Source organism: Spermophilus citellus (genome assembly GCF_964194105.1).
Source record: "Spermophilus citellus genome assembly, contig: SCAFFOLD_187, whole genome shotgun sequence".
Lineage (NCBI taxonomy): Eukaryota > Metazoa > Chordata > Mammalia > Rodentia > Sciuridae > Spermophilus > Spermophilus citellus.
In genome coordinates this window covers 547,269-573,095 of record NW_027672862.1, presented here as the reverse complement: position 1 = coordinate 573,095, position 25,827 = coordinate 547,269, and the positions used below count along the sequence as shown (strand labels likewise).

At 41.8% G+C, this 25,827-nt stretch overlaps 1 protein-coding gene across 1 annotated transcript; it reads left to right on the top strand.

Moving 5' to 3' along the window:
* Positions 1-11,024: 11,024 nt before the first annotated feature.
* On the top strand, positions 11,025-11,978 carry LOC308640519 (vomeronasal type-1 receptor 48-like; the record flags this gene model as incomplete). Its single annotated transcript, XM_081312396.1, has 1 exon — positions 11,025-11,978. One exon carries the CDS (start codon positions 11,025-11,027, stop codon positions 11,976-11,978), a length of 954 nt encoding a protein of 317 aa, XP_081168522.1.
* Positions 11,979-25,827: the final 13,849 nt, after the last annotated feature.

The window sequence follows — 25,827 nt, the reverse complement described above, 5'->3', positions numbered from 1 at the left end:
ATACACAATGGAATATTACTCTGCACTAAAAAATGACAAAATCATGGAATTTTCAGGGAAATGGATGGCACTAGAGCAGATTGTGCTAAGTGAAGCTAGCCAATCCCTAAAAAACAAATGCCAAATGTCATCTTTGATATAAGAAGAGCAAATAAGAACAGAATAGGGAGGAAGAGAATGAGAAGATCACCATAATACAGTGATGAGAGGGGGGGAGGGAAAGAGAGAGAGAATGGAAATTGCATGGAAATGGAAGGAGACCCTCATGGTTATTCAAAATTACATACAAGAGGAAAGGGAAAAAAACAAGGGGGGGAAATGAATTACACTGGATGGGGTAGAGAGAGAAGATGGGAGGGGAAGGGGAGGGGAGGGGGGATAGTAGAGGATAGGAAAAGCAGCAGAATACAACGGACACTGGTATGGCAATAGGTAAATCAGTGGATGTGTAACTGATGTGATTCTTCAATCTGTATATGGGGTAAAAATGGGAGTTCATAACCCACTTGAATCAAAGTGTGAAATATGATATGTCAGGAGCTTTGTAATGTTTTGAACAACCAACAATAATTTTTTTTAAAAAAAGGGAGGGAAGAACAAACTATTTCAAGTTAAAAGGCAAAAGTAAACCCAAATGACTGAAAATACAAATCATATCTGATTAACATCTTTTAATTCTGATAGGAATCAGGCAATTCTATGAGACTTTCAAAGAAGAACTAACACCAACACTTCTCAAATCATTCCATGCAATAGAAGAGGAGGGAACCTTTTCAAACTCATTCTACAAGCTGGTATCACCCTGATACCAAAACCAGACAAAGACACATCAAGAAAAGAAACCTCAGACCAATAACCCTGATGACCTTAGATGCAAAAATTCTTAATAAAATTCTGGCAAAATGCCTACAAAATCATTTTAAAAATCTAGTGCCCTATGATCAAGAGGGGTTCATCTAAAAAATGCAAGTTTGTTTCAATGTAATGGAAATCAATAAATGTAATACGTCACATCAACAGACTTAGAGACAAGAATCATACTATCTGAATAGATGCAGAAAAAACTTTGATAAAGTACAGCAAGTATTCATGTTCAAAATTCTAGAAGAACCAGGGATATAAGGAACATGTATTGTAAAAGCTATATATGCTAAACCCTATGTCAACATCATCCTAAATGGAATGATTGAAAGCATATTCTCTTGAAATACTTGTACAAGATAAGGATGCCCTGTTTCACCACTTCTTATTCAACATCATCTGGAAACTCTAGCCAGGGCAAGTAAATAGAATAAAGAAATTAAAGGGACATGAAGAGAAAAAGAAGAACTCAAACTATCCTTATTTGCTGATGACATGATTCTATATTTAGAGAAACCAAAAATCTCCACTAGAAAACTTCTAGAACTCAAAAATGAATTTAGCAAAGTAGTGGGATGTAAAATCAACACCTATAATTCAATTGCATACTAATACATCAGTGATGAATTGACTGAAAAAGAAATTAGGAAAACTACCCCATTCACAGTAGCCTCCAAATATATATATATATATATATATATATATATATATATATATATATTTGGGAATCAATCAAACAAAAGAGATAAAAGACTTCTACAAGGGAAACACAGAATTCTAAAGAATAAAATTGAAGAAGACCTAAGGAGATGGAAAGATCTTCCATGATCTTAGAGAGGCAGAATTAACATTGTCAAAATTGCCATACTACCACAAGTGCTACACAGATTGAATGCAGTTCCTATTAAAATCCCAGTAACATTTTCCATAGGAATAGAAATAATCAGTCATAACATTAATTTGGAAAAACAAGAGGCCCCGAATAGCCAAGCCAACCCTTAGCAAGAAAAATAAACAGGAAACACCACAATACCAGACCTTATATTATACTACAGAGCTACAGTATCAAAAACTGCATGGTGTATGGGCACCAAGCAGACAGGTAGACCAATGGTAAGAACAGAAGACACAGAGAAGAATCCACAGAAATACAGTGATCTCATACTCGACAAAGGCACTGAAAACAAACATTGGAGAAATGATAACCTCTCACAAAAATGGAATGGGGAAAACTGGAAATCCACATGTAGCCACATGCAATTAAACACTTGTCTCTAAACCTGCACAAAACCCAACTCTAAATGGATCAAGAACTTAGGCATTAGACCAGAGACCCAGAGACCCCAATCTACCTCATGTTGGCTTAGGAACCAACTTCCACAATAAAACTGCTAAAGCACAAAATGTTCAATCAAGAGTAAATAAATGGCATGAAAGCAAACTCAAAAGCTTCTTTACAGCAAGAGAAATGATCAAGAATGGGGAGAGAGGGTTTACAGAATGGGAGAACATCTTTGCCACCCACATCTCAGACAGAGCACTAATCTCCAGTATATAACTCAAAAAACTGAACACCACAAAAACAAATAACCCAATCCATAAATGGGCAAAGAGGACTATCAGACACTTCATAGAGAGAGAAATACCAATGGTCAACAAATATAGGGGAAAATGCTCAATATTTCTTGAGTATTTTATTTTTTCTAGCAATTAGAGAAATGCAAACTAAAACTATACCGAGATTTAATCTAATGCAGGTAAGAAAGGCAATTATAAAGAATAGAAGTCACAATAAGTGTTGGTGAGGATGTGGGGGAAATGTTGCACTCATCCATGGCTGTGGGACTGCAAAGCAGTGCAACCACTCTGGAAATCAGGGTGGAGATTGCTCAGGAAACTAGGAATGAAACCACCACGTGGATTTAAAATCAGCGTACTATAGTGATGCAGGCACATCAATGTTCACAGCAGCTCAATTCACAATAGCTCACTGTGGAACCAATACAGGTGTCCTTCACCAGATGAATGGGTGAAAAAAAATGTGCTAAATACACATCATGGAATATACCCAAACAAAGAGGAGTGATATGCATTGCCAGTCAGTGGATGGAATGGGGGACTGTCATGCTAATGGGAGTTATTCAATCCCCCAAACTAAAGGCTAAATGCTTTCTTTAGTATGCGGATGCTATCTCACAATAAGTGGGGGGTAGGAAAGAATGGAAGTACATTGGATTTGTCAAAGGGGAATGAAGGAAAGGGAGGGCCAATCTGAATATAGAAGACAGTAGAATGAATGGGACTTTACTTTCCTATGTGCATATGAATAAATGACCCACACATAAAAATTGTGAAATTCAAAAAAGAACTCTTATTTGTTAGGGGTAGTGTTTGATGTCAGATCTTGGTTTGGCACCCAGTGTCACAGTCTGGCTCATGTACTCTCAAACTTCCTACATTTAAGTCCTAACTCTCAGACCTTGATACAGAGGTAACATTGGAAGGCAGAACCTTTATCAATATAGTTATGGTACGTTCACACGAGTTCACAGGGCTTTGTCCTAAAATAGTGTGACTCACTTCCTTGTAAGATTTGGATTCAGACAGTGCTCAGAGGGGAGACCAGAAAAGGATACAACCCCAAGTGGTCATCTGCAAGTCAAGAAGAGAGGTCACAAGAGGAAGCAAATCTTATTAACATTCATCATGAATTTCTGACCTTTTGAGCACTCAGTCTGTGGTATTCTGATCTGATAGCTCTAGCAATCCAATGCACACAGTAATGCTAAACTTGTAAAATAGAGGATGGATTTCTCTTTCCCAGGGGGAGGATATTTAGGAATTTTCTCTGCTGTTTTGGTAAATTTTATGTAAGTATAAAAGCATTCATAAATAACCCTTTTATATTAAATACCTGAATGAATCCAGGTGGGGTGGTGAATAACTGTTATTCCAGAAGCATGGGAGAATGAGGCAGGAGGATCAAAAGTTGGAGGCCAGCTTCAGCAACTTAGTGAGGCCCTAGGCAACTCAGTGAGGCCTTGTCTCTAAAAAAAAAAAAAGAAAAAGAAAAGGGCTGCGACTGGGACTCAGAGGTTAAGCACCCCTGGGTTCCATACTAATGCCAAAACCAAAACAACAGAAAACCAACCAATGAATAAATATCTTGCAGCCAAAATCCCCCCTCCTCACTTATTTTTTCCATTTCAGGTTTCTTTTAATGTATCAAGGACCTGGGAATAAAACCAGAGACCCTGCATCTAATAAAATAAAAAGTAGGCCCTAATCTCCATCATGTGGGATGAGACTCCAACTTAGATAATGCTATAGTATCCCTTGAAGTTTCTGGTAGGATTTCCCCTTCCTCTACTGTTTTCTCTTTGCTTTAAACTATACAAAGTCTAATCTGGGACAGAAAAGATCCATTCTTTATAGGACATATCAGGGCACATACAAGAATGCCTGGAGCCCTTAGTTTGGGCAATGCATTAGAGGATAAAACTACACATGACATACATATTTTCTCTACACTAGAAGAAGCTACAAATTGGTTCCTTTGCGGTGATGCTCATTGGGGGACTTTTTTGGCTCCGCCCACATGACCCAGCCAATTGGCCTCAAGAGCAGGAGGAGTGGGGGAGGTTGAGAGGCTTGTGGGAAGCCGGTGGTGGCAGTTGGGCTCTGAGGGTTTTTCCTGAGGAGCTGTGTGGTGTGGTGCGTGTGTTCTAAAAATAAAGTTTGTTTCTTTTGACAAGTGGCTCCTGAATTGTGCCCAGCCAGACTGTGGCATTGAGGCTTGACGGTAGTGTGCTTGCTTAGCATGTGCAAGGCTCTGGGTTCGATCCTCAGCACCACATAAAAATAAATAAAAAAAATAAAGATGATATTGTGTCCAACTTAAAAAAAATGTTAAAAAAATAAATCATATAAGAAACAAACATTTTGATTGTTCCTTCCAGAGAAAGAGTGAGCCTTTTTCCTGTCTCCATTGATGAGGATGAACCTGAGGGATGATCACTCAGGTTCTCAACAGAGTGGAGTCCAGCACAGACTCTGCCTCACCTGAAAGTAGGTGCCACCTGCCTGCTGCTCCCTCAAGCCCAGCCTCCAGATCTGCCTCTATTTTTCTGTTTTGCTTCAAGAGCATTTTTATGTGATGCAGTGTGAATTCTGGAATTTTCTGTATGAAATCATGGAGTACGTGAGCAGGAATGTGAGGAAACCAGGTGGTCCATGTGAAAATGGAATTAAATGGAGAGGATCTACAGAGCCTAAGGACAATCGAGGGACCTCTCATACCCAGAATCCTGACATCAAAACATGTGGAAAGGATACGGGTTAATTTTAACTTTGAAACCAAGTAAGAGAACTTGGAGTTGTTTACAAGATTGGGATGCACTTTTTTTTTTTTTTTTTTGTCCAGGGAACTCATAGGAAATTTTGAGCACCTCTCCCCAGGTGGTTGTTATCCAGAGTAGAATCAAATCAAGGGGACAAGTGAAATGTTCCACTGGGGACTCTATAGTTCTGTGCTCCCCAGTGGGATCTTTTCACCTTAGTAGAGACACTAAAATTGCAGGCTGCAGAGAGATGAGCTCACAGCACCCTTTCTCTTAGACCCATGCAGGTTATGTTCAGGTGCACCAAGTGCTCCGCATCCATCCAGGTAAGTGCCTCTCTGTTCCACAGAGATAGTTAGTGAGTACCTGGGGCTTGTAGGAGGAGGTTGAAAGGGGCAAACTGGGTCTAGGAGTGACGTGTTTGGTAGCTTGAGACACCCAGCTCTCATGCCTATATTTAAGAAGACTAAGGTGCTCTGTGAAATGTGGGGAAGGAGATCTTCTTAGGTTACCTCATCCTTTGAGACGCAGAAAGTTAGGTGCTATTTTCAATAGGAAGTGCCAATTATCTCAGGTTTCTATTTAATTTTTTTCTAGCAAGTACAGCAGTGCTCATGTTACATATGTGTTTCCCTGTTTCATATGCTATTTACTCCTAAACTAATAATCAGGGATGTAATAAGTCACCTGTCTGCTTTGTACAAAATACACGCAGGTTTCCTTCTCTCACCTTCTGGAACAAATAGAATATTACTGATCAGTGACTACTATACTCTGAGGAATTAAAAACCATAATTTTACATGGCCCAGAAGGTAATGAGGGCAACCTCACATGGCCACAGGCATCTATCGAACTTTCCCATATAATCTTCCTTGTAATACATTTAATCTCAAAATTTAAAAGTGAATAGTGGTACTCCATAGTGGGTGCTCTGCCCATGAGCAAATTTAAAGTGAGAGGACAGTGGTCCTGTGTCACCATCCCAGGAAAAGTCTAGTGAATTCGATTGTGGTGTCTTTCTCTTTGCCCCAATGACAAGATAACAGAATTGTCCATAGCTAGGTAAGGAGAATATTTGTGTCCATTAATCTTCTTTCTTTTCATTATTCACTTAAACATTCTCTTTGCCCTTTCTCTAATAATGAAAGTGTCTGAAAGGCCTTTGATTATATATGCACCATTTTTTTATCCATTCTTCCACTGAAGGGCATCTAGATTGGCTCCACAGTTTAGCTATTGTAAATTGTGCTGCTATAAATATGGATGTGGCTGTGTCCCTGTAGTATGCTCTTTATAAGTCCTTTGGGTATAGACTGAGGAGTGGGATAGCTGGGTCAAATGGTGGTTCTATCCACAGTTTTCCAAGGAATCTCCATACCGCTTTCCATATTGGCTGCACCAATTTGCAGTCCCACCAGCAATGTATGAGTGTGCCTTTCCCTCCACATCCTAAACTCATTCTGTCCTGGTGTGTATTTTCAGGTCCTATTTCATGCAAATGCACTTACAGGAAAAAAGTGAACCTATCTGCTTTTCTTCTTCCTAAAGCAAACCGAACGTGACTCATGTATCAGGGCAACAGATCCTCCTGCAGGTATGTTTGGGTTTCCCAGTGATGACAGCTTAGGGTCTGTGATGAATCTAATTTGCTGTTTCCTATTGTTGTTAGAAGACTAATTTTTCTTTTAATGATTCTGAATACAGACTTTAAAATATTCTTAGGGTCTATCTGTAAGTGTGAACCCTGAGCTGTACTTAAATCCTTCCAATTCACAGAAAAATGGATTATTTTTAGCCTTATTTTCTAGAAATAGCTGCCATTCATTCACCCAAATATTCTCCAGGATTTTCTCCTCCTTGATCCTGTGGCTTATATAAGTTACAGTGGCTCTGCACCCAGCAGGGCACCTGGTGTGGGTGGCTGTGCCCTCCCTGATGTGCAAGCTGTTTCTCCCTAGTGCTCTTCAGAGTTTCCCAGCTAGATCTCTGCTGTAGAGAAGAACTTCCTGCCCAATTTTTCCTGAGATTGAAACCACCTTAAAGCAGGATGAATCCCCCTCCCAGATTTTAATTGTCCATCTTACTTTAGCGATGGGAATCATGGTAAAGTTGAACTAGGTGGAAACCGTGAATCAAAGTGTGCTCCTTTGCTGCTGCTGGTATTATTATTTTATTTTGGTATCAGGGATGAAGCCCAGTGGAGTGCTTGACCCTTGAACCACAACCCTAGCACTTTTCACATTTTATTTAGAGACAGGGTCTCCCTAAGGTGCTTAGGGCCTCTTTAAGTTGCTGAGGCTGGCCTCAAACTTGTGATCCTTCTATCTCAGCCTCCCAAACTGCTGGCATTACAGGTGTGCACCACTGCACCTGAGCCACGTTACTTCCCCTGTGACTTATGTCCTTCTCTATGAAAGGTGCAGTCTTTCTAATGTAGTTTTCTTTGAACAGCGTGTTAACCAAATACCATCACATTGCTAAGAGTCACAGCTTAGGAGGCCCCTTCATTACACTGCAGGGAAGTATAAAGTTTCATCCTGGTCCTGAGCCTCTGGGCTCTTCTGTGATAGACAGGTGTGAGTGGCAGGTGCGATGGCTGGGAGAGGACATGCTGGACAATTTCTTTTAGCTCATTTTTATAAAGTGTTCTTATTCACCAGAACTCATTCTAATGTCAATGAGCTATTAACACAGATGTAGCTACATACTTTTTAAAGTCACTTACATATTGTATGATATTTAAGTGAATCAGTATTCTGTATTGGATGTATGATTTGCTGATTCATTATGATGTGATATGAAATTTAGATGGAGGATAGGCACAGGAATCCCAGGGTATCGGAGGCTGAGGCAGGAGGATTGTGAATTCAAAGCCAACCTCAGGAAATTAGGAAGGCCCTGGGCAACTTAGTGAGACCCTGTCTCAAAATAAAAAAGAGGGGGGTGGCCTTGTGATGTGTATCAATGGTTGAGAAGTCCTGGGTTCAGATCCTGGTAGGAAAAATAAACTCTTTGTTCACAGCTTGATAGATTCAGAAATACGTAATTGCTCCTGGGTCTACACTCTTTTTGTTGTAGAAAGTGTTTGCTCACTCTCCTTCATGCTCTGGAGAAAGGAGACTCATTTTTTCATGCTGCTACTATGCAGTTTTGCCTTCAGATAAATAAGACTTTCTGGTCATTTTAAAGTAACACTGAACTGGGGTCTTAATTTCTGAATATTTTTGAAAACTCCTGATTTCCTCTCATTCCTACTTTTTCTAAAACTTTCATGTTTGCACAACTATATATTTTGAAGTAACACTGAAAATCATTCCTTGAATGCTCTGATTTGCAGGTGATTTAAACATGTTACTGAAAGTTTTACAATGCTGTGTGCTTGCCTTGCACACGTTTTTAACATGAATTAAACACAACAAAAGCAAAGTTGCCATTTCACACAAATGGTATAAGAGAATGCAATTTTAAAACTAAAATTTAAAATTTTTATTTTAAAATATTGTACATAAATGATTATAGTTAAACATAGATATTTAAGTTATTCTTTAAAGCTTCATCAGTATATATTTTACCTAGATGAAACAGTTGTTATAAGAAAAGATGTATGTAATTTTATGTATAAAGATGTCAGGGAATAACATCTGTGACTGTCATCATATATGCCTTGTGGAAGATCTTCCTAGTGTAATTTCTGGGCTTGTCATGGTAGAAAACCTGAATATACTAAATAAGTGAAAGAAAAAAAATTGTATTTTTTCTGATCACCACATCTGGGAAAAAAAGAACTTTTCCCTAATGGTGTAGAGAATTTCCCTTTTAAACAAACACTGCATGTTCTTACTCATGTACGAAACCTAAAAAGCATTGCACACACTCTCCAAGAAATGTTGTTCCAGCAGATAATTCAACAAATTCTCCAGCATAAATTTCAGTCTTGGGCATTTGATTTCAGAAAAATGTCACCTTGAACTTGTAATAGAGACAACATCTTGTAGAGCTCATCTTTAAGGAATGGGCTGGACATGTGTTCTTTAATTAAAACCTTAAAACACCAACTCTGTTTTAAAACAGCACCAAGTCTGTTTAAAATGTAGTTCCATCTACTAAATTGATTATAAAGTCTTGAAAAGAAAAAAAAATAACTAAGCACTTGGTAATGTTTCCAGAATGTTATAACATAGGCTAGTTATTCTAGCTAGAGGATTAACAACAATGTGACATGTGTAGCCACCTCAGAGAATTCCAAGGACAGATATAAAATTTCGAGTTCTCAGAACAGGATTGTGAAAATGTTCTACTATGTTGGTTTTTCTATTTTTTTTTTACTGGAGTTTGAACACAGTAGCAATTAACCACTGAGCCACATCTCCACACTATTTATATACTTTATTTAGACACAGGGTCTTGCTGAGTTGCTCAGAGCCTGTGCAAGTGGCTGAAACTGGCTTTGAACTCACATCCTCCTGCCTCAGGCTCCTGACCTGCTGAGATTACAGGTGTGCACCCCCATGTCCTGCAGTAATTTCTTTCTTCTCTTTCTTTTCAGGCAGGGACACAGCTGATCTGTTATTAAAAGGACTGCATTGATTCTCCCAAGTCTTGTGCATGAAGAACTATATGATAATAAGATTAGAAGCCAACATTTCTAGAGAGTTCATTATGTGCCATGAACACTTCCAAGGTTGGTAGGCACACTTTCCTTTTTCCCACATAGTCTCTGCATGATTCACACAACAGGACTCTTTATGTGGACAGATGAGATGACTGGACCTCAGCATCCTAGGGTGCTTAAGAAGAAGCTATCATAAATGGTAGCTCCAACTCGCAACTTTAATCAGTCCAACATCTGAGTTCACACCAATATTTTCTTGTTTATATATTACAAACATTTGGTCTGGTGGGAAACAAACCAGAGTTAACATGGTGCTGACATGAAGTAACTCCATGCAGGTCTAATCTGTGGACACTCATGTTTGGGAGGGTCTCGCTTCCAGTTTCTTGCAATCAACCCCCCTGAAATTTGGCCCAATTTGTAGACCTCCTATTATGGAATTGACCAACAAGATCAGAAAAAGGAAAATCAAGTAAGTTTCTGTCTTGCCCCAGACAACCTCAGATATGAGGTAATAGGAAGGAAATATATTCTTTTGAGCCGTGACATGACCCCACTTTTTAAAAATCCCTGGCACTTTTAATTTTTAATTTGGAGACAACAAGGTCTCAGGAGGTTTCTTAGGTCCTTGCTAACTTGGTGACATCAGCATTGAACTTGCCATTGTCCCATCTCAGCCTCCCGAGCCACTGGGATTACATGAGTGCACCATGGCACCTGGCTGACAATTCTTAATGTACAAGAAAACTGAAGTATCAATAAGTATGCCACTGTGGAGGTCCCAGTGAGATTGGAAGGTACTGAGATAAGGCAGTGCGTGGAGATGCTTTCTCCAGGGTGTGAATAGAACATAGTATTTTAAAAAATTTTGTCTTGGGGGCTGCCTGGTGGGTAAGTGCACCAGCACCAAGTTACACCTGGTCCTTTTGACTCTGTATTTTGAAACAGGGTCTCACTAAGATGCCCAGACTGGTTTCACCCTTGTCATCCTCCTGCTTCAGTGTCTGGGGTCACTGGGATTTCAGGCAGACATCACTGTGGCCAGCACCAGAACTGAGTTTTCATGTGGAATAAAAATATAGTTGGATGAACCTTCTTTTTTTCCTCATGGTAGTGGTGTTAATTTGAGATTGATGAAGGAGGTCAGATTTGAAAAAAAAGACATTTTTGTATGTTACTGTGGTCACAATATTTGTCTTTTCCTTATAAGATGAACAAAGCCAACAGGCTGTACAGTAATATTCACATAAGAAACACCGTGTACACCGTGACTGGCATTGGGGTCATGGCCAACGCCCTTCTTCTTCTCGTCCACATCTCCTTGCACATTACTGGACACAGACCTAAGCCCACTGACCTGCCCATTGGTCTCCTGGCCCTAATCCACATGGTAATTCTGCTCATCAAAGGCTTCATAGCTTCGGACATTTTTATACCTCAGGGGGGAAGGTGGGATGACCTGACGTGTAAATTGCTCATCTACCTGTACAGGTTGATGAGGGGCTTCTCCATCTGTGCCACCTGCCTGCTGAGTGTCCTCCAAGCCATCACCCTCAGCCCCATGGGCTCCTGCTTGGCAAGGTTCAAACGTAAATCCTCACGTCACAACGTGTGTTTCCTTCTCTTCCTGGGGGTCATCTACTCATCCTTCAGTAGCCACCTCTTCATCTCCATTGCTGCTACCCCTAATTGGACCTCAGACAACTTTATGTACGTCACAGAATCCTGTTCCTTCATTCCCATGACCTTCTTCCTCCGGCACAGCTTGTCCACCCTGCAGACCTTCAGGGAAGTCTCCTTTATAGGAATAGTGGCCCTCTCCAATGGATACATGGTGGTTCTCCTGTACAGGCACAAGAGGCAGTCCTGGTATCTCCGCAGCAGCAGCCTGTCTCCAGTGTCATCCCCAGAGCTGAGGGCCACCCAGAGAATCTTCCTGCTCATGAGTTGCTTCATGGTCATGTGCATCTTGGACAGCATTGTCTCCTATGCAAGAATCACACTGAAAGATGATCCAGTATTTTACTGTATCCAGATCCTCTTGACCCATAGCTATGCCTCATTCAGCCCTTTGGTGTTTATTTGTACTGAAAAACGTATAATTGTTATTTTCAGATACATGTGGGAGAAGACAGTAAACGTTTCAGTAGCCAGTGGTGGATAAGTTCTGTTAAGGTGAGAAACTGTGCTGAATTTGGAGTGATTTATGATGACAGTGTGTGTAGAGTCTTTGGTTTAAATGCAATGCAAAGTCTCACTCCCTCTGTTGAACCATCCAGTTGGACATGTGTGGATGACAATTACATAAAAGAAAGCCAAACCATGTGCCTCTCCAAGATATTACGAGGATGTCATGTTTCTCCTGGATCCAATAGGGCCCTGTGAGTTAGATGTCACTTGTCATAACCTGGGTTATTCCACACTCTTTTTAGATACAGAACAGTTCCAATGCTTCTCAAATATTGCATTGTCTCCATTATCTGTATTTTTCCAAACTACCTTTGTAAACATATTTTACCATGAAATATCACATGATCCAGCACACACACTACACACTCACACACACACACACGTTCTACATGCAGGGAGTCAAACAGTCATCTCCACATCACTGCTCCTAAAACCATGCTTTAAATATTCAAACATAGAAACAAATCAACACCTACAACCAGAAGAAAATTCTGGAACAATTGGATGCATAGCTGAATCCTCAAGTTACTCTACTCAGTGAAGCCGGTTTAGTTGTAAAAGAACAAATATTGTATAAATGTACTTAAAGAAGGTGGGAGTTGGAGTGGGCAGAGTGACAGAGCAGGAACACAAGGGTGTCCAGAGACCAAGACAGGAGGCAGCGGGGAGCTGTCCCTTGGTACATGGAGAACCTCTATTCAGTTAGGAAGTCAGTGCTGTCGTGGGTGGTGGTGACTGTTGTGCAATAATGTGAATAGATTCCAGGCCACTTGCCTGAATGCTGAAAAGTGGTCAGAATGTTTATGTTATATATATTTTATCCTCATAAAAATGTTTTTAATTATCAACTCAGTTGTGGAAAACATTATTTCTGAAACTATAAAGTAAGGGATAAGACTCTAAACGTGCCACAGGGTCATTTGGTGAGCTTTGAAACATCAGAGCTGATTTGTTACAGTGATGTGAAGATTGGCTTTGAGAGGCTCACTTCTGATCTCAGCTTTGCCCAGGAGAGGTGTTCTCCATAAGGATGCTGTTATGCGCCACTCTGGGCTGCTCAGCCTTCCAAAGACTTTCAGCATCGCAGTGGGTAGCTCCCATGTTGAGGCTTCCTGGGTGAGAGGTGCATGCAGTCAAAATACTAGGTTTAGACAGTAAGTCACACGTGGGAGTTTACCAATCATGACAGCAGTGCTGTGAAAATTATGCACTTGTCACATATTCTATTTAATTAGAAAAATTAGCGAAATATAAAATACTCTCAAATCAAAGGTCTTTATAAAAATGTAAGTAGTAAAGGAAGCAAAGAATATGAGATTAAACATTTTAAAAATGGGAAAAGGAACATAGAAAAGAGGAGAAAAGGGGTCCAAAGGATTACAGGACAGAACAAAGTGGCTGTTTAAGTTATCATGAATAGGTGTTAAGTCTGAATCAATGAAACTGTTCAATCAGTTGATGTTGGGCGGCTGAGATCACAATAACAGCAACACAATCTTAAGGCTGCACACCAAGGTGTAGCTGTAAACCAGGAAAAAGGACCCAAGAGACATGCAGAACATCCCACCAAGGGCAGAATACACTACTCTGATGTGCTCAGAGCAGTGCTCACAAGAGGACACACACCAGGTCACAAACAAGCCTCCTCAATCTTAAGGACACTGGTATCCTATCAAGTATATCAACAAGCACTATAGAGTAAAGATAAAATTAAAGACTGAAAACTGTCCATCCCAACTAACATGGAAATTAAACAACACAATTTAACCAGTCACGCACGGAGAACTCACAAGTGGAATCAGAAATTTCCTTGAGAAAAAAACGAGGATCAAAGTACCACCTTCTAGACCTTGGGGGTGCATCAGGAGGATGTTGCAGAGACATGAAACAACACGTCTCCATTCACAACCAGGTTGAAAAAGAGAACCCTAGACACACACAACCTCGGAACACTGAGGTTGGAAAGTGGAACAAAGCAACTATTGATGGAGGAGAGTGAACCAGTAACACAAGACACCCCACCCCTCCAAAAAGGAGCCCAGAGACACGGGATTTCAGGATGGAGGGCTACACATTGAACAATTAGCACCAATCCATCTTGATCTCCAAATTCAACACATTGAAAGCATCATCCATGGTGAAGGTCTGGGGTTTAACCCATGGGACACAGGTGGCTCAGTATATGCAGATCAATTATAAGGACACCCAATAGCATACAGATTCCAAGGAAGGAGAGACACTGTCTCATGAGTGACATGTTCACATATGTATAAACACTAAAGATCCCACAGAATTCCTTTCAGGATTCTGACAGGCATTCAGCAGAACACAAAGGCAACATTCCAATAATTCTGTTTTGTTTCTTTACAATTGCCACAAAATAGGTGAAAAGAAAATTCAGAAGACAATCCCCACAATAAACCATTATAAACAGCAAAATACTGAGGCATGAACTTGGACAGAGAAAGAAAACACTTGTACCCTGAAAACTATAATGATGCAAAAAATTAAAGCAAATATGAATCATAGGAACCATGCATCGTATTCATGATACAAAAAATCAATATCAAAATGTCCATATTATCAGAGTTATGTACAGATCAGATGCGATCCCTTATCCAAATCTCAGGAGGATATTTTACAGAACTAGGAAACAAGGTAGCTAAAATCCACATGTGACACTACAAGATCCTGAATAGGTAAATCAACCCTGATAAACAAAAAAATCTAACAGAACAACACCCAATTTTAAAATATATATTATGAAGCTATAGTAATTAAAACAGTCTTTTATGGCTGGGGATGGATCTTAGAGATGTAGTCCTTGCCTAGTGTAAATGCACAGATCCTGGGGTTCATCAGCAACACTTGAAAACTACACATCCATGCAAAAGAAATAAAAAAAGAAGAAAGAAAAAAATTATGGTATAGTGGCATAAGAGTAAACCTATAACTAGTGAAACAAATGGGGTGTCTTGATAAATGTCCTCATACAACATCATGAAGTAATCTTTCAAAGCGCTGCCAAATATAGTCAATGTAGTATGAATAGTCTTTTCAACAGATATTTGTATGCAAAAGAAAAATGATGGACCCTTGTCCTACGGCACACACAAGGATCAACTCAAGATGGATTGAAGATGTAGATGTGAGACTTGAATCTGTGAACCTGCCAACCTCCTGACCCCCCCCCCAAAAAAAAAACAGTTAGAAATCTTTATGATATTGGAATAGGAAACTATTTTCTGGGATATCACACCCAAAGTATAGGCAACAAAGTCAGCCACATGATGACATGAAACCAAAAATCTTCTGTACAGAAAGGTGAAAAATCAGCTGTCAACAGACAACATACAGATGAAGGGTATATGTTCAGATCATATATCAGGAAAGAGCTTGATTTTCAACGTTTGGGGCTGGGGATGGAGCTCAGTTGGTAGAGTATTTGCCTGACAAGCACAAGGCCCTGGGTTCAGTCCCCAGCACCACACACAAAATATGAACCTTTATTAAAACCTCAGAACTTAGTAAAAAAAATAACCTCAATAAAAATAGCACAAGATATGAATAGATATCCCACCAAAGCAAAAACACATATGTGGCCAACGAGCAAAGAAATGATGCTCAACATCCATCAATTCTCAAGGAAATGCCAATCAGAGCCACCACGAGGTGAGGTCCTGTCACAGCAGTCAGGAGGGCGTGATGTGAAAGGAAAGGTCACCATGACTGTGGAAGGTGCCCTGTGCCTGGTTGGGTGCCTGTCACGGCCCTAGAGAAATTCTGATAAATATCACCATTGTACTTGTGTTTTGTAAGCAAAGTCCAATAAAGAATGGGATCTGAGAAGGAGTGAGGGATGGACACATATCTGCTGCCTTTCTTTGCCACCAAGATCAAACATACTGTCTTGGGTTCTCCTGGGCATTTCTCATGCATTTGATTCTTCCTTTCGATCTACAGGTCCAGGTTCCCATCATTTCTCATTTATCTGAATCCTAAACAACTTCTGTTTTTATTTATCTGGATCCTGGACATATTCTATTTGTGTATGCCCTGTGGATGAATACATCCAGGGTTCTGTATCTGGAAAATGTCATTTTCAACTCTATTATTGAAATATGATGTGGTCTTCATGTATAACATTTGGAGGGAAAAAAGTTGTTTATTTGTTTTTGTTTACACTTTTAAGATATGGAGGGGATGTGAGGGTAGAAAGATAGTAGAATGAGACTGACATTATTACTGTATGTATATATGTGATTGTACGGCCAATACAATTCTGCAATATGTACACTCAGAAAAAATGAGGAAAAAAATGTATCCCATATATGTAGGATATACCAAAGTGCATAAATGCTTTCTACTGTCATGTGTAACTAATTAAAACAAATTTATTTTTTTTTAAATATGGTCTCGTTGTCTTCTGGGTTCCAGGGTCTCTGAAAGCAACGTGCTTTCATTGTTATCCATGGCCTCTGATGAGCTGATTTTGGAGGGCATCATCTTCCTTTAAGACAACCTCCTGCTTTCTGGCAGTTTAAATGCAAAGTGCCATTGTCATTTGTGTATATTTTGACCATATCATGACTCAAATAGAAATACTATGGATATAAGTGACACCGTACTCTGTGTAATTTTTCCAAGTTTCAAAGGCCTTAGAAGGGAGTTGGGTTCTATATCAAAACCTCAGCTTACACAGGGTAACCCTGCATTACTGAAAAATATCTGCTAGCATTTTCTCACAAAGGATTTCTTGTCCAAAACTAATTTCACAAATTACAAGCTAATAGAGTCACCTGTACTCAACCACTTAGGTGCATGACAGTGAGGTTGCAAGGATATTTAAAGAGAAAAGGTGGTGGTGGTTTCCCATTCCTGGTGACAAAATATCCAGGAATACAAGTTCCTAAAACTTGGGAAAATAATATTTATGCCCATTAAACTCAGATTTTTGGGATGTCAGGATTTTTGCTGGGGTTACGGGTGTGCACCACTATGAATGTCCCCCATTTCTTTACTTTAAAAAAACATTCTCTTTTCTCTCAGAACTGCTGGTGACTTATGCTAAAGTATCGGTAATGTCAATATTCTGAAACAGAAACTATACTTACAACTTTTTCAAATTTACAAGGAATATTGTATAATTTTTAACCTGGTCTCAGCAAGAGGATTTCCATTCATTTTGACTATATTTTGATCTAGGATTCCTTCTAATTTTTTTTTGGTTAATATTCTTTCATCAAGCTTGTAAAAAAAAAAAACTTAGTCCATTATTTTTCCACCTCTTACTCCCTTTTTTTTTCTTTTAGTTTTGGATCTGTAATTATGCAAAGGTTTGACTGTTTGTAGCTTATGCACACTTGTTATTAATTAATTATTTTGGGGGGCTATCAGGGATTGAACTCAGGAGCACCTGACCCAGCCCCACCCCCAGCTCTATTTTGTGTTTTATTTAGACACAGGGTCTCACTGAGTTGCTTAGGTCCTCACTCTTAGTGAGGCTGGCTTTGAACTCATGATCCTCCTGCCTCAGCATCCTGAACTGCTGAGATACATGAGTATGCCACTGTGCCCGGCTCATATTTATTTTATTTTTTTGTTCTTTTAATTTATACATGACAATAGCATCAACTTTGACATATTTATACAACCATGAAATAGGTATTATTCTAATTAGGTTCCAGCCCTGTATTTGTACATGATGTGGAGATTTACTGTGGTGTATTCGTATATGTGCAGAGCAAAGTCAGGTCAGGTTCATGTGACTGTCTTTCTTTTTTTCTGACCCTCATCCCTAAATTGTAGAAGACATCAGAAGAGGGAAAAACCTCCCACGTTTTTGGATAAGCAGAATTCATATTGTTAAAACACCATACTACTGAAAACGCTCTACAGATCCAATGCAAGGATCTTTAATTCCTATTCAAGTCCCCATGATGTTCTTTATATAAATGTCCCACTCAATCTCACTGCCACAGACTGTAAGAGGGGATGAGGGATTGACAGCACATGTTCTATGGGTTCAGAACCTAAGGGACCTTCTAAGGCAGCTATCTCCTACCAACATCTGGCTGAATTCTCCCAACACCACCAAGCAGAGATCAAGAGCCCCATTTTACAAATGAAGAAACTGAAGCTGAGACATGGAAAAAGTCAAAACCCTGCAGGAGACACTCCTAAAAGGAACTCTCAGGTCCCACAGATTTCCTTAGGCCCAAGGTTTGTAAAAAACCCAACAAGACTTATAGGCATTTGCCCTATGACATTCTTAAAGGCATCTTGCAAAACGAAGGCTTTATAGAAGCAAGTGATTTATTATGTATATGTACATTACATGCCACAAATGTATACTTTAAAATGTATTTTTTAAAAGAGGTAAGCCAGGTGGGACCTTGCAAGCCTGTAATCTCAGCAGCTCAGAAAGCTGAGGCAGGAGAATTGCAAGTTCAAACCCAGTTTCACCAACTTAGGAAGACCCTGTCTCAAAATAATATACAGACAAATGGCTGGATATGTGGGTCAGTGGTTAAGCATTTGTGGGTACAATCCCCAATGCCACCCACCTCCCAAAATGAAATAAAGAAAAAAAGGTGTCATCCACTATTATGATTTTGGATGCAATTTTATTTTATGATCTCTTCTCAGATAGCAAGAAATACACAGGCTCACACATTTGAATTGAAACTCTTTTCTAGAAACCAGAGCACATTACTTGATCTTTATGTAGTATTAGTTCAGTAGAACACTAATGGAACTCATCGCGTGGGGATGCTTCTGATTGAATTCTATTTCATGGCTTATGAAAATTAGAACCCCCTCCAAAAAAAAAATGTCCCCAACATTGGCAGGGATTCCAGAAGCCTCTCAGTAATGACAGTTATAGGGAGAGGTCAAGGCTGAATTCAGACCCTCATCTCACTTGGGGATCTAATTGTGTATTTTGCTTTCTAAGAAGATGGACCCAAAACACTCTGGGCAGAGTGTAATATTCCTCTCTTTCCTGGCGGGAAAATTTATTCCATGCATCAAATTCACTTAGTTACACTAAAACTAGTTGCTGCTCTTAAGATGAATCCTGAAGGTTTTCCAGGAACCAGGCTGATGAGCCCAGAGCCCAAGGCTGTTGCTTCAGGGAGAGTTTATGCGCAGCTCTGGCGCCACATGGTGTCCAATGCGCAGCTCAGCACGTCTAACGGGGGAAATGCCACTAATCCCAGGGAGCACCAGGTCGGATGGTTTGACAGCTGTCCTTGGAAGTTTGGGGGGACTCATGGGGACGCAACTACAGAAGGCGGCGAGGGCCAGCTCCTGAAGGAGGCCTTTATCTCAGGTAGGAGGGTCTAGGGGCAGCTGAGTGACACAGTGAGAGGTGACAGTGTGACAACTCAGCAGTGGAAACGTCCCCGTGGAGGGTGTCAGGACATCAGGGACCTAAAAGAGCCCATGCCTGTTCAGCGCCTGCGCAGCTCTGGCGCCGCCTAGTGTCCGACGCCTGCTCAGCGCCTGAACTCTCGGGCCAGACCAGGAACAGGAGGGGACTCCCAGGGGACACGGGGACTCCTGGCCAGGGGTCTTCACCTGTGTCCTCACTGTCCAGGGCGGAGCCTGCGACACGGAGTGTTTACTGTTTTATAAAGGACAAAACTGTCCACCTGTCCGTCTCCACCACGTCGCCGTCACCCCTGCGCCCCCCCCTCCCATACCGTCCCTTAGAGACCCCAGGGCTGCGCTGGCCTCTGTCCAGCCTGAGAGGCGGTGTCGCCCGTGTCCTGATCACAGCTGCAGCGAGTCCCCAAAGTCGCCCTGGCGAGGTCGATGCCGCTCCCGTCCGCGCTTCTCCCCCTGCCCAGGGCCAGGACGCCCTGCCCGGGTCAGTGCGGAGGACCGCGGGGGCCAGGCTAGGACCAGTTTCTCGCCCAGAAACAAAGTCTCCAAGGCGACGTCCCAGGACCCTCCCAGAGACCTCCGGCCCCAGCCCACCTGGACACACGGAGAGTCCCGCACGTCCGTGAGGAGGGACGAAGGAGGCTGCGCAGCGGGTCCTCAGCCTCCCTCTCGGAGGCCTCCCCTGTGAGGGGGGAACTGCGCCAGCGGAGCGGACTCTGGGGGCACATCTTGGGCCGCGGGAGCCCCAGGGCCCGCTCCTCGCTGGGTCCAAGGCGACCTCTGAGGGGATTTCTAGACACACGCGCCTCTCCTGTTCCTTCACCATGTGCGCATGCGCCCGCCTCGCCCTCAGCTCCCCTGGAGGCTCCTTGTTCCGGCGCTGGGCTCTCCAGGGGACCCCTGGTCAGGCCGTGCCTCCCACGCGATTCCGCTGGCCCCGCCCCCTCTGCTCTTAGGGGTGGGGCTCCACTCAGCCCCGCTCGGCTCCGCCCCAGCTGTGCCCACTACTCTGGCTCCACTCAGACCTTCTAGCTCCGCCCCCAGCTCTACCCATTCGCTGGGCTCCTCTTGCTCCTCTGCGCCCCACCTGATTCCCTAGGCCCCGCTCCGCCCCTCCTGCGGGGGTGAGGCTCCACTCACTCTGCTCGGTTCTGCCCCCAGCTCTGCCCATTCGCTGGGCCCCGCCCGCCCACTGCTCCTAAGTGTTGGCCTCCAAGGACCGCTCCGCCCAGCACTTCGGCTCCGCCCAGCTCCTTTTGCTAAACCTGACAGGTGGACAACAATGCTTATCAATGACTTCTCAGTGACACTTCCACCCCAGAAAGAACTTGGAGAGGAGTCCCCTGCTCAAGGTCACCTGGTAGAGATGGGAGATGAGGCTGGTGGGAGCCTGCCTGTCGTCTGCTGCCAGTTTGCATCCCCAAAGCAGGAGTGAAGCCTGCAGCTGTGGTCCCCCAGGTGCTTCCTGGGTGCATGTGAGGTTTCACAAGGAAGCACCAGGGTCTAGACTCCTTATGGCATAACGGGACTCAGGTGTGATCCTTGCTCTGTGATAGAAAATTTGGACAGAAGCTGGGCATGCTGGCCCTGACCAGTAACCTTGGTGGCGGGGGAGGTTAATGCAGGAGGATCACAAGTTCAAAGCCAGAGCTCAGCACTGTAGGGAGGTAATGTTGCAGGTAAATGGATGGTGTTGGAGAAGATAATGCTAAGTGTAGTCAGGCAATCCCAAAAATACAAGCCGAATGTTTTCTCTGATATGAGGTAACTGACTCATAGTGGGGTAGGGAGGGGGAGCATGGGAGGAATAGATGAACTATTATGGGTAGAGGGGTGGGAGGTGAAGGGAGGAGGCAGGGGGTTAGCAAGGATGGTTGAATGTGGTGGACATCATTATCCAAAGTACATGTATGAAGACAGGAATTGGTGACTTTATACACAGAGTTATGGAAAATTGTGCTCTATATGTGTAATAAGAATTGTAATACATTCCACTGTCATATATTTAAAAAATAAAAATCAGGTAAAAGTATTTTAGTTGTCTATGGACCTTTTAACAATTTATTTATATTCAGTGCTGAGAATTGAACCCAGTGCCTCACGCATGCTAGGGAAGTGCTCTACCACTGAGCCACAACCCCAGCCCCATAATTTTCTTTTTTTTATTTTGACTGAGTAATATTCTATGATGTATATATACCACATTTTCTTTATCCATTCATCTGTTGGAAGGCAGTTCGGTTGGTTCCACAGCTTAAATGTTGTGAATTGAGCTGCTCTAAACATGGATGTGGCTGCATTACTGTATTATAGTGGATTTTTAAAAAATATTTTTTAATTGTAGTTGGACACAATAACTTAATTTTTTTTAAATTTTTTATGTGGTGCTGAGGATTGAACCCAGCGCCTTACATATGCTAGGCAAGTGATCTACCACTGAGCCACAACTCCAGCTCTCTATAGTATGTGGATTTTAAGTCCTTTGGGTATATACTGAGGTGTGAGATAACTAATTCAAATGATGGTTCCATTCCTCGTTTTCTGAAGAATCTCCATATAGCTCTCTGTAGGAGTTGCAAAAATTAAAAAAAAAAAACCACCAGCAATGTATGAGTGAAAATTTCCCCCTGCATCCTTGCTGACATTGATAATTGCCATTCTCACTGGATTGCTGGACTATCCATGTAGTTTTAATGTACATTTCTCTAATTGCTAGAGATGTTGATCATCTTTCCATGTTTGCTGACCATTGGTATTTATTCTCCTGTGAAGTGCCTGTTCAGTTGCCTTGCCCATTTGTTTGGTGTCAAATAGATGAGTTCTTTGCATATCCTGGAGATGAATGTGTCTATTTGAGGGGCAGATGGCAAAGACATTCTCCCATCCTGTTGGATCTCTCTTTACATTCTTGTTTTCTTAAAAATATTTATTTTTAGTTGTACAAAACACCTTTATTTTGTTATTTATTTTTATGTGGTGCTGAGGATCGAACCCAGGGCTTCACAAGTGCTAGATGAGTGCTCTACCACTGAGCCACAACCCCAGCCCAACATTCTTGATTGTTTCCCATTTATTGATTCTTGATTTTTCTTTTGCTCTTTAGGGATCTTACTAATGGAATCTGTTCCTATACCAACATGATACTGAGTTGGGCCTATATTTTCTTCCAGTGGACACAGGGTTTCTGGTCTACTACGTACGTCCTTGGTCATTTTGAGTTGAGTTTTATGCAGGATAAGGAGGCATAGAGGTTAAATTTTATTGTACTACATATGGATGGCCAGTATTCCCTGCACCATATTTTTTTTGAAGAGTTGACCCTGGAGAATTCCTGAACAATGAAAAGAAATTGGCTTAATTTTTTTTTGCTTCCTTTGCTATCAGAATAATGGATATTTTGTTATTTTTATCAACCTGAAACAGAAGTGAAATCCTGGGGCTGAGCTTAAAAATCCCAGAAGACATATTACCCCAACCACATGGTCAGTGTGAGAGTGGACCAAGGAAGATGGTCTCCCATTTTAGAGAGAGGACGCCCCCCCCAAAAGCCACTTGGAATCCATGGGAGGAGCCAGGAACCACCTGTCCCAGAGTGAAAGTGTTATAATATATGACATGGGTTTGACCTTACTTGAATATGGGATATAAAAAATGAGAGAATGCTTGTGGGCTACATAATTGAGAGTCTTCAGATCCCTCACACAGATGTGTCCAGGGAATTAAGAGAAAAGTTGTGAGTTCGATTCTCCCCAGGTTGCTCCTATCCACCAGAGACTAAAGTAAAAGTAAGAGTCAGGCGACATGTTCCCCTGGGGGAAGCCACGGTTCTTTGATCTCCAGTGGGATATTGTCACCTTCTGCAGAAGCTAATATTAAAGCCCTACAGAGAGGTGAGTTAAAGCCGTCTTTTCCTTAAAACAGTGCAGGATCCACTAAGGTCCCCTGACTCCCCATGCGACCTGCCCAGGTAAGTACCTTTCTCTTCCTGAGATGCAGCACCAGTGTGTGAGTGGGCTTCTGTGATTGTGATGAACAATCAGAATAACCAAATTGTATGATAGGTTCTAACATAGCTCTAAATTATGCATCCAGCTCTACACACTCAACAGCTCAGAGGACTGTTTAGAATGCAGAGGAAAGTTTTGTTCTTACTAGATTTTGCCCGTTAATTTGGTGACTCATGAAAACTTGTTAATTTTTTAATAAGAAAAAAACATTTTAAGTAACTCATTTTAGGGTTTGATCCATTTCTCAGACTACAGGGAGTTTGATTTGCTGCTCTACTAGTTTTCAAACTGCATACTAATAAGGGTCCTGGTTATTTTCTGCTTCAGCATTATGAATCCATATTCCTATTCTCCCAGGAAGAGATAAATGTCAACCCCAGAATTTTATTAAACACACTGGTTTTTCCTTCTCTTTTCTCTAAAACTCAATCCAAAATATTTTAAGCATTTTCTTCTAATACTGAGACAGTGAGAAATAATAGCATACACCAAAATACCTTTTAATTGATCAGAAGGAAAAGATATGGTTTATTTTTTGCAAATATGATACTTATAAAGAAAGTTTATTCTCACGTTTTAGAGAAATAGCAAATAGTATTTTCTTATACAGATGTATGTTATCTCTGTTTTGATCTCACAAAAGTAAACCAATGGTGCTCTTGCTGCCCGAAGATTTTGAACTAGAGCAAGGGACACTAGTGACCACCCCTTCCTGGCTTCCAAAGGTCCCATGGTGTCCTCCCTCCGGGGCATCAAGGAGAAAGGGGATGATAGTGGAGAGGTGATGGTGAACTTGATCTGTGCAATAACAACAAATGACATCTGCCCTTTCATGTATCGAATGCACATCAGGAAGTAAGGATGCAAATCACAGTATTTACAGGACAGTGTCCATGGGGCACCTGATAAAGCAGCTATGACCCCTCCCTCCCTCCAGTCCATGTCTCTCCACATCCAGGCCCTAGAAGCCCAAGGTGCTGTGGGTCTGCTTTCCTCACCGCTGAGTGGGGTGCACCAACTTCAGGGTTGTTCCCTAGTCTCTGGCCCTTGGTTGATGGCATGTATCTCTGTGTTGTCCATGACTTAGACAGGGGCAGAATGTGAAATATTTAAGTGATGGCAGGAAAGGACTAGATTTCCATTCTTGTTTGTTCTCCACTTAGGTTTCTCCTATAATCTGCCCTCTTAGACTTTCCTTGTCCTTCCCCACTGGACCCTCCCTCACTGGGACCTGTCCCTGAACTTCTTTTCCACAGTATTCTCTTTGGACTTAGGTCATCATATTCAGAACCTCCAGTCTGAGGAGAGCTTGTTCCCACAAGGGTTTAAGTCATGACCTGGGGCTCGGCCCATCAGGGCTGCCAGGAGCTGCTGCAGCACCTCTCTCCCCAGAACTGAGGAGAGGGTCTGGGATCATCCTGGTACTGGACAGGCTTCTGTCTGCACCCTGATCCCGTGGTCGGACTAGTCCTGGCAGGTGTGAGTGGGGTGAGGCACAGCCAGGATGGGACAGGCTCAAAGGATTTCTTTTAACTTGCTTTTATGAAATGTCCACATTTTCAGGACTTTTTCTAACAAAACTGATCAATTAGCACAGAAGTAGCAACATTGCATTCTTTATAAAACATCTACCTGTGAACCATGGAGGGCCCTGTGGGTCTCACTGATACATACGTGCGTGACCTGCACAGTGTGCAGAGGGCCAGCTGCTTCTCTGCCTGCTGTGTCCTGGGGCTGCAGGGAGCTAATGCCTGTGGGGGACCCGTGAGAGCATCTGACTCTGCCACTTCCCATGATCAGCACTTTACTAAAATGATAAGGTTTTCCAGCTGTAACCAGGAACTTTCTTCTATAGAAAAAAGAGTAATTTTTCAGTTGTTTTCAGGCAATGTTCCCCAGAAAACCCAGTTCTCTACCTGTGTTTGCAAGTCCATGGCCCCTCCTGGCTCTGTCCCTCCCTCACATGACAATGCATGCAGGGTGGCTATCCCCCCCTGGCAGGGCTGAAACCAGAATCCTGTGCCCTCCATTCACAGAATTATCAGGTAGCTTGTTTCTCCTGTTTTTTTTTTTTCCGATGCTATCCATTTTTTTTTTTCTATTCTGCATTTAACTGAATTGAAGGCAAACCTGTATTTTATAACATGATAGAAGGGAACCATCATTATTTCATTTTCTGTAATTTTTTAAAGGCCTCATCATCAAGTGTTACATACACAGTTTACGTTGCTGTAGAGGTATTTTGGGGTCAAAATGTGAGTGTACATCTTACAACTCACTTCAAGTGTACACACAGGAATAGGCATCATGTATCCATAGCTACCTGTAGCGCTGTGCCTACTAATAACCATCTGTGACTCATCAAATGTGGAGACTCCTAGACCATTATATTACCATTTTTCTTTTTGTTTTTCTTGAGCAGAAGAA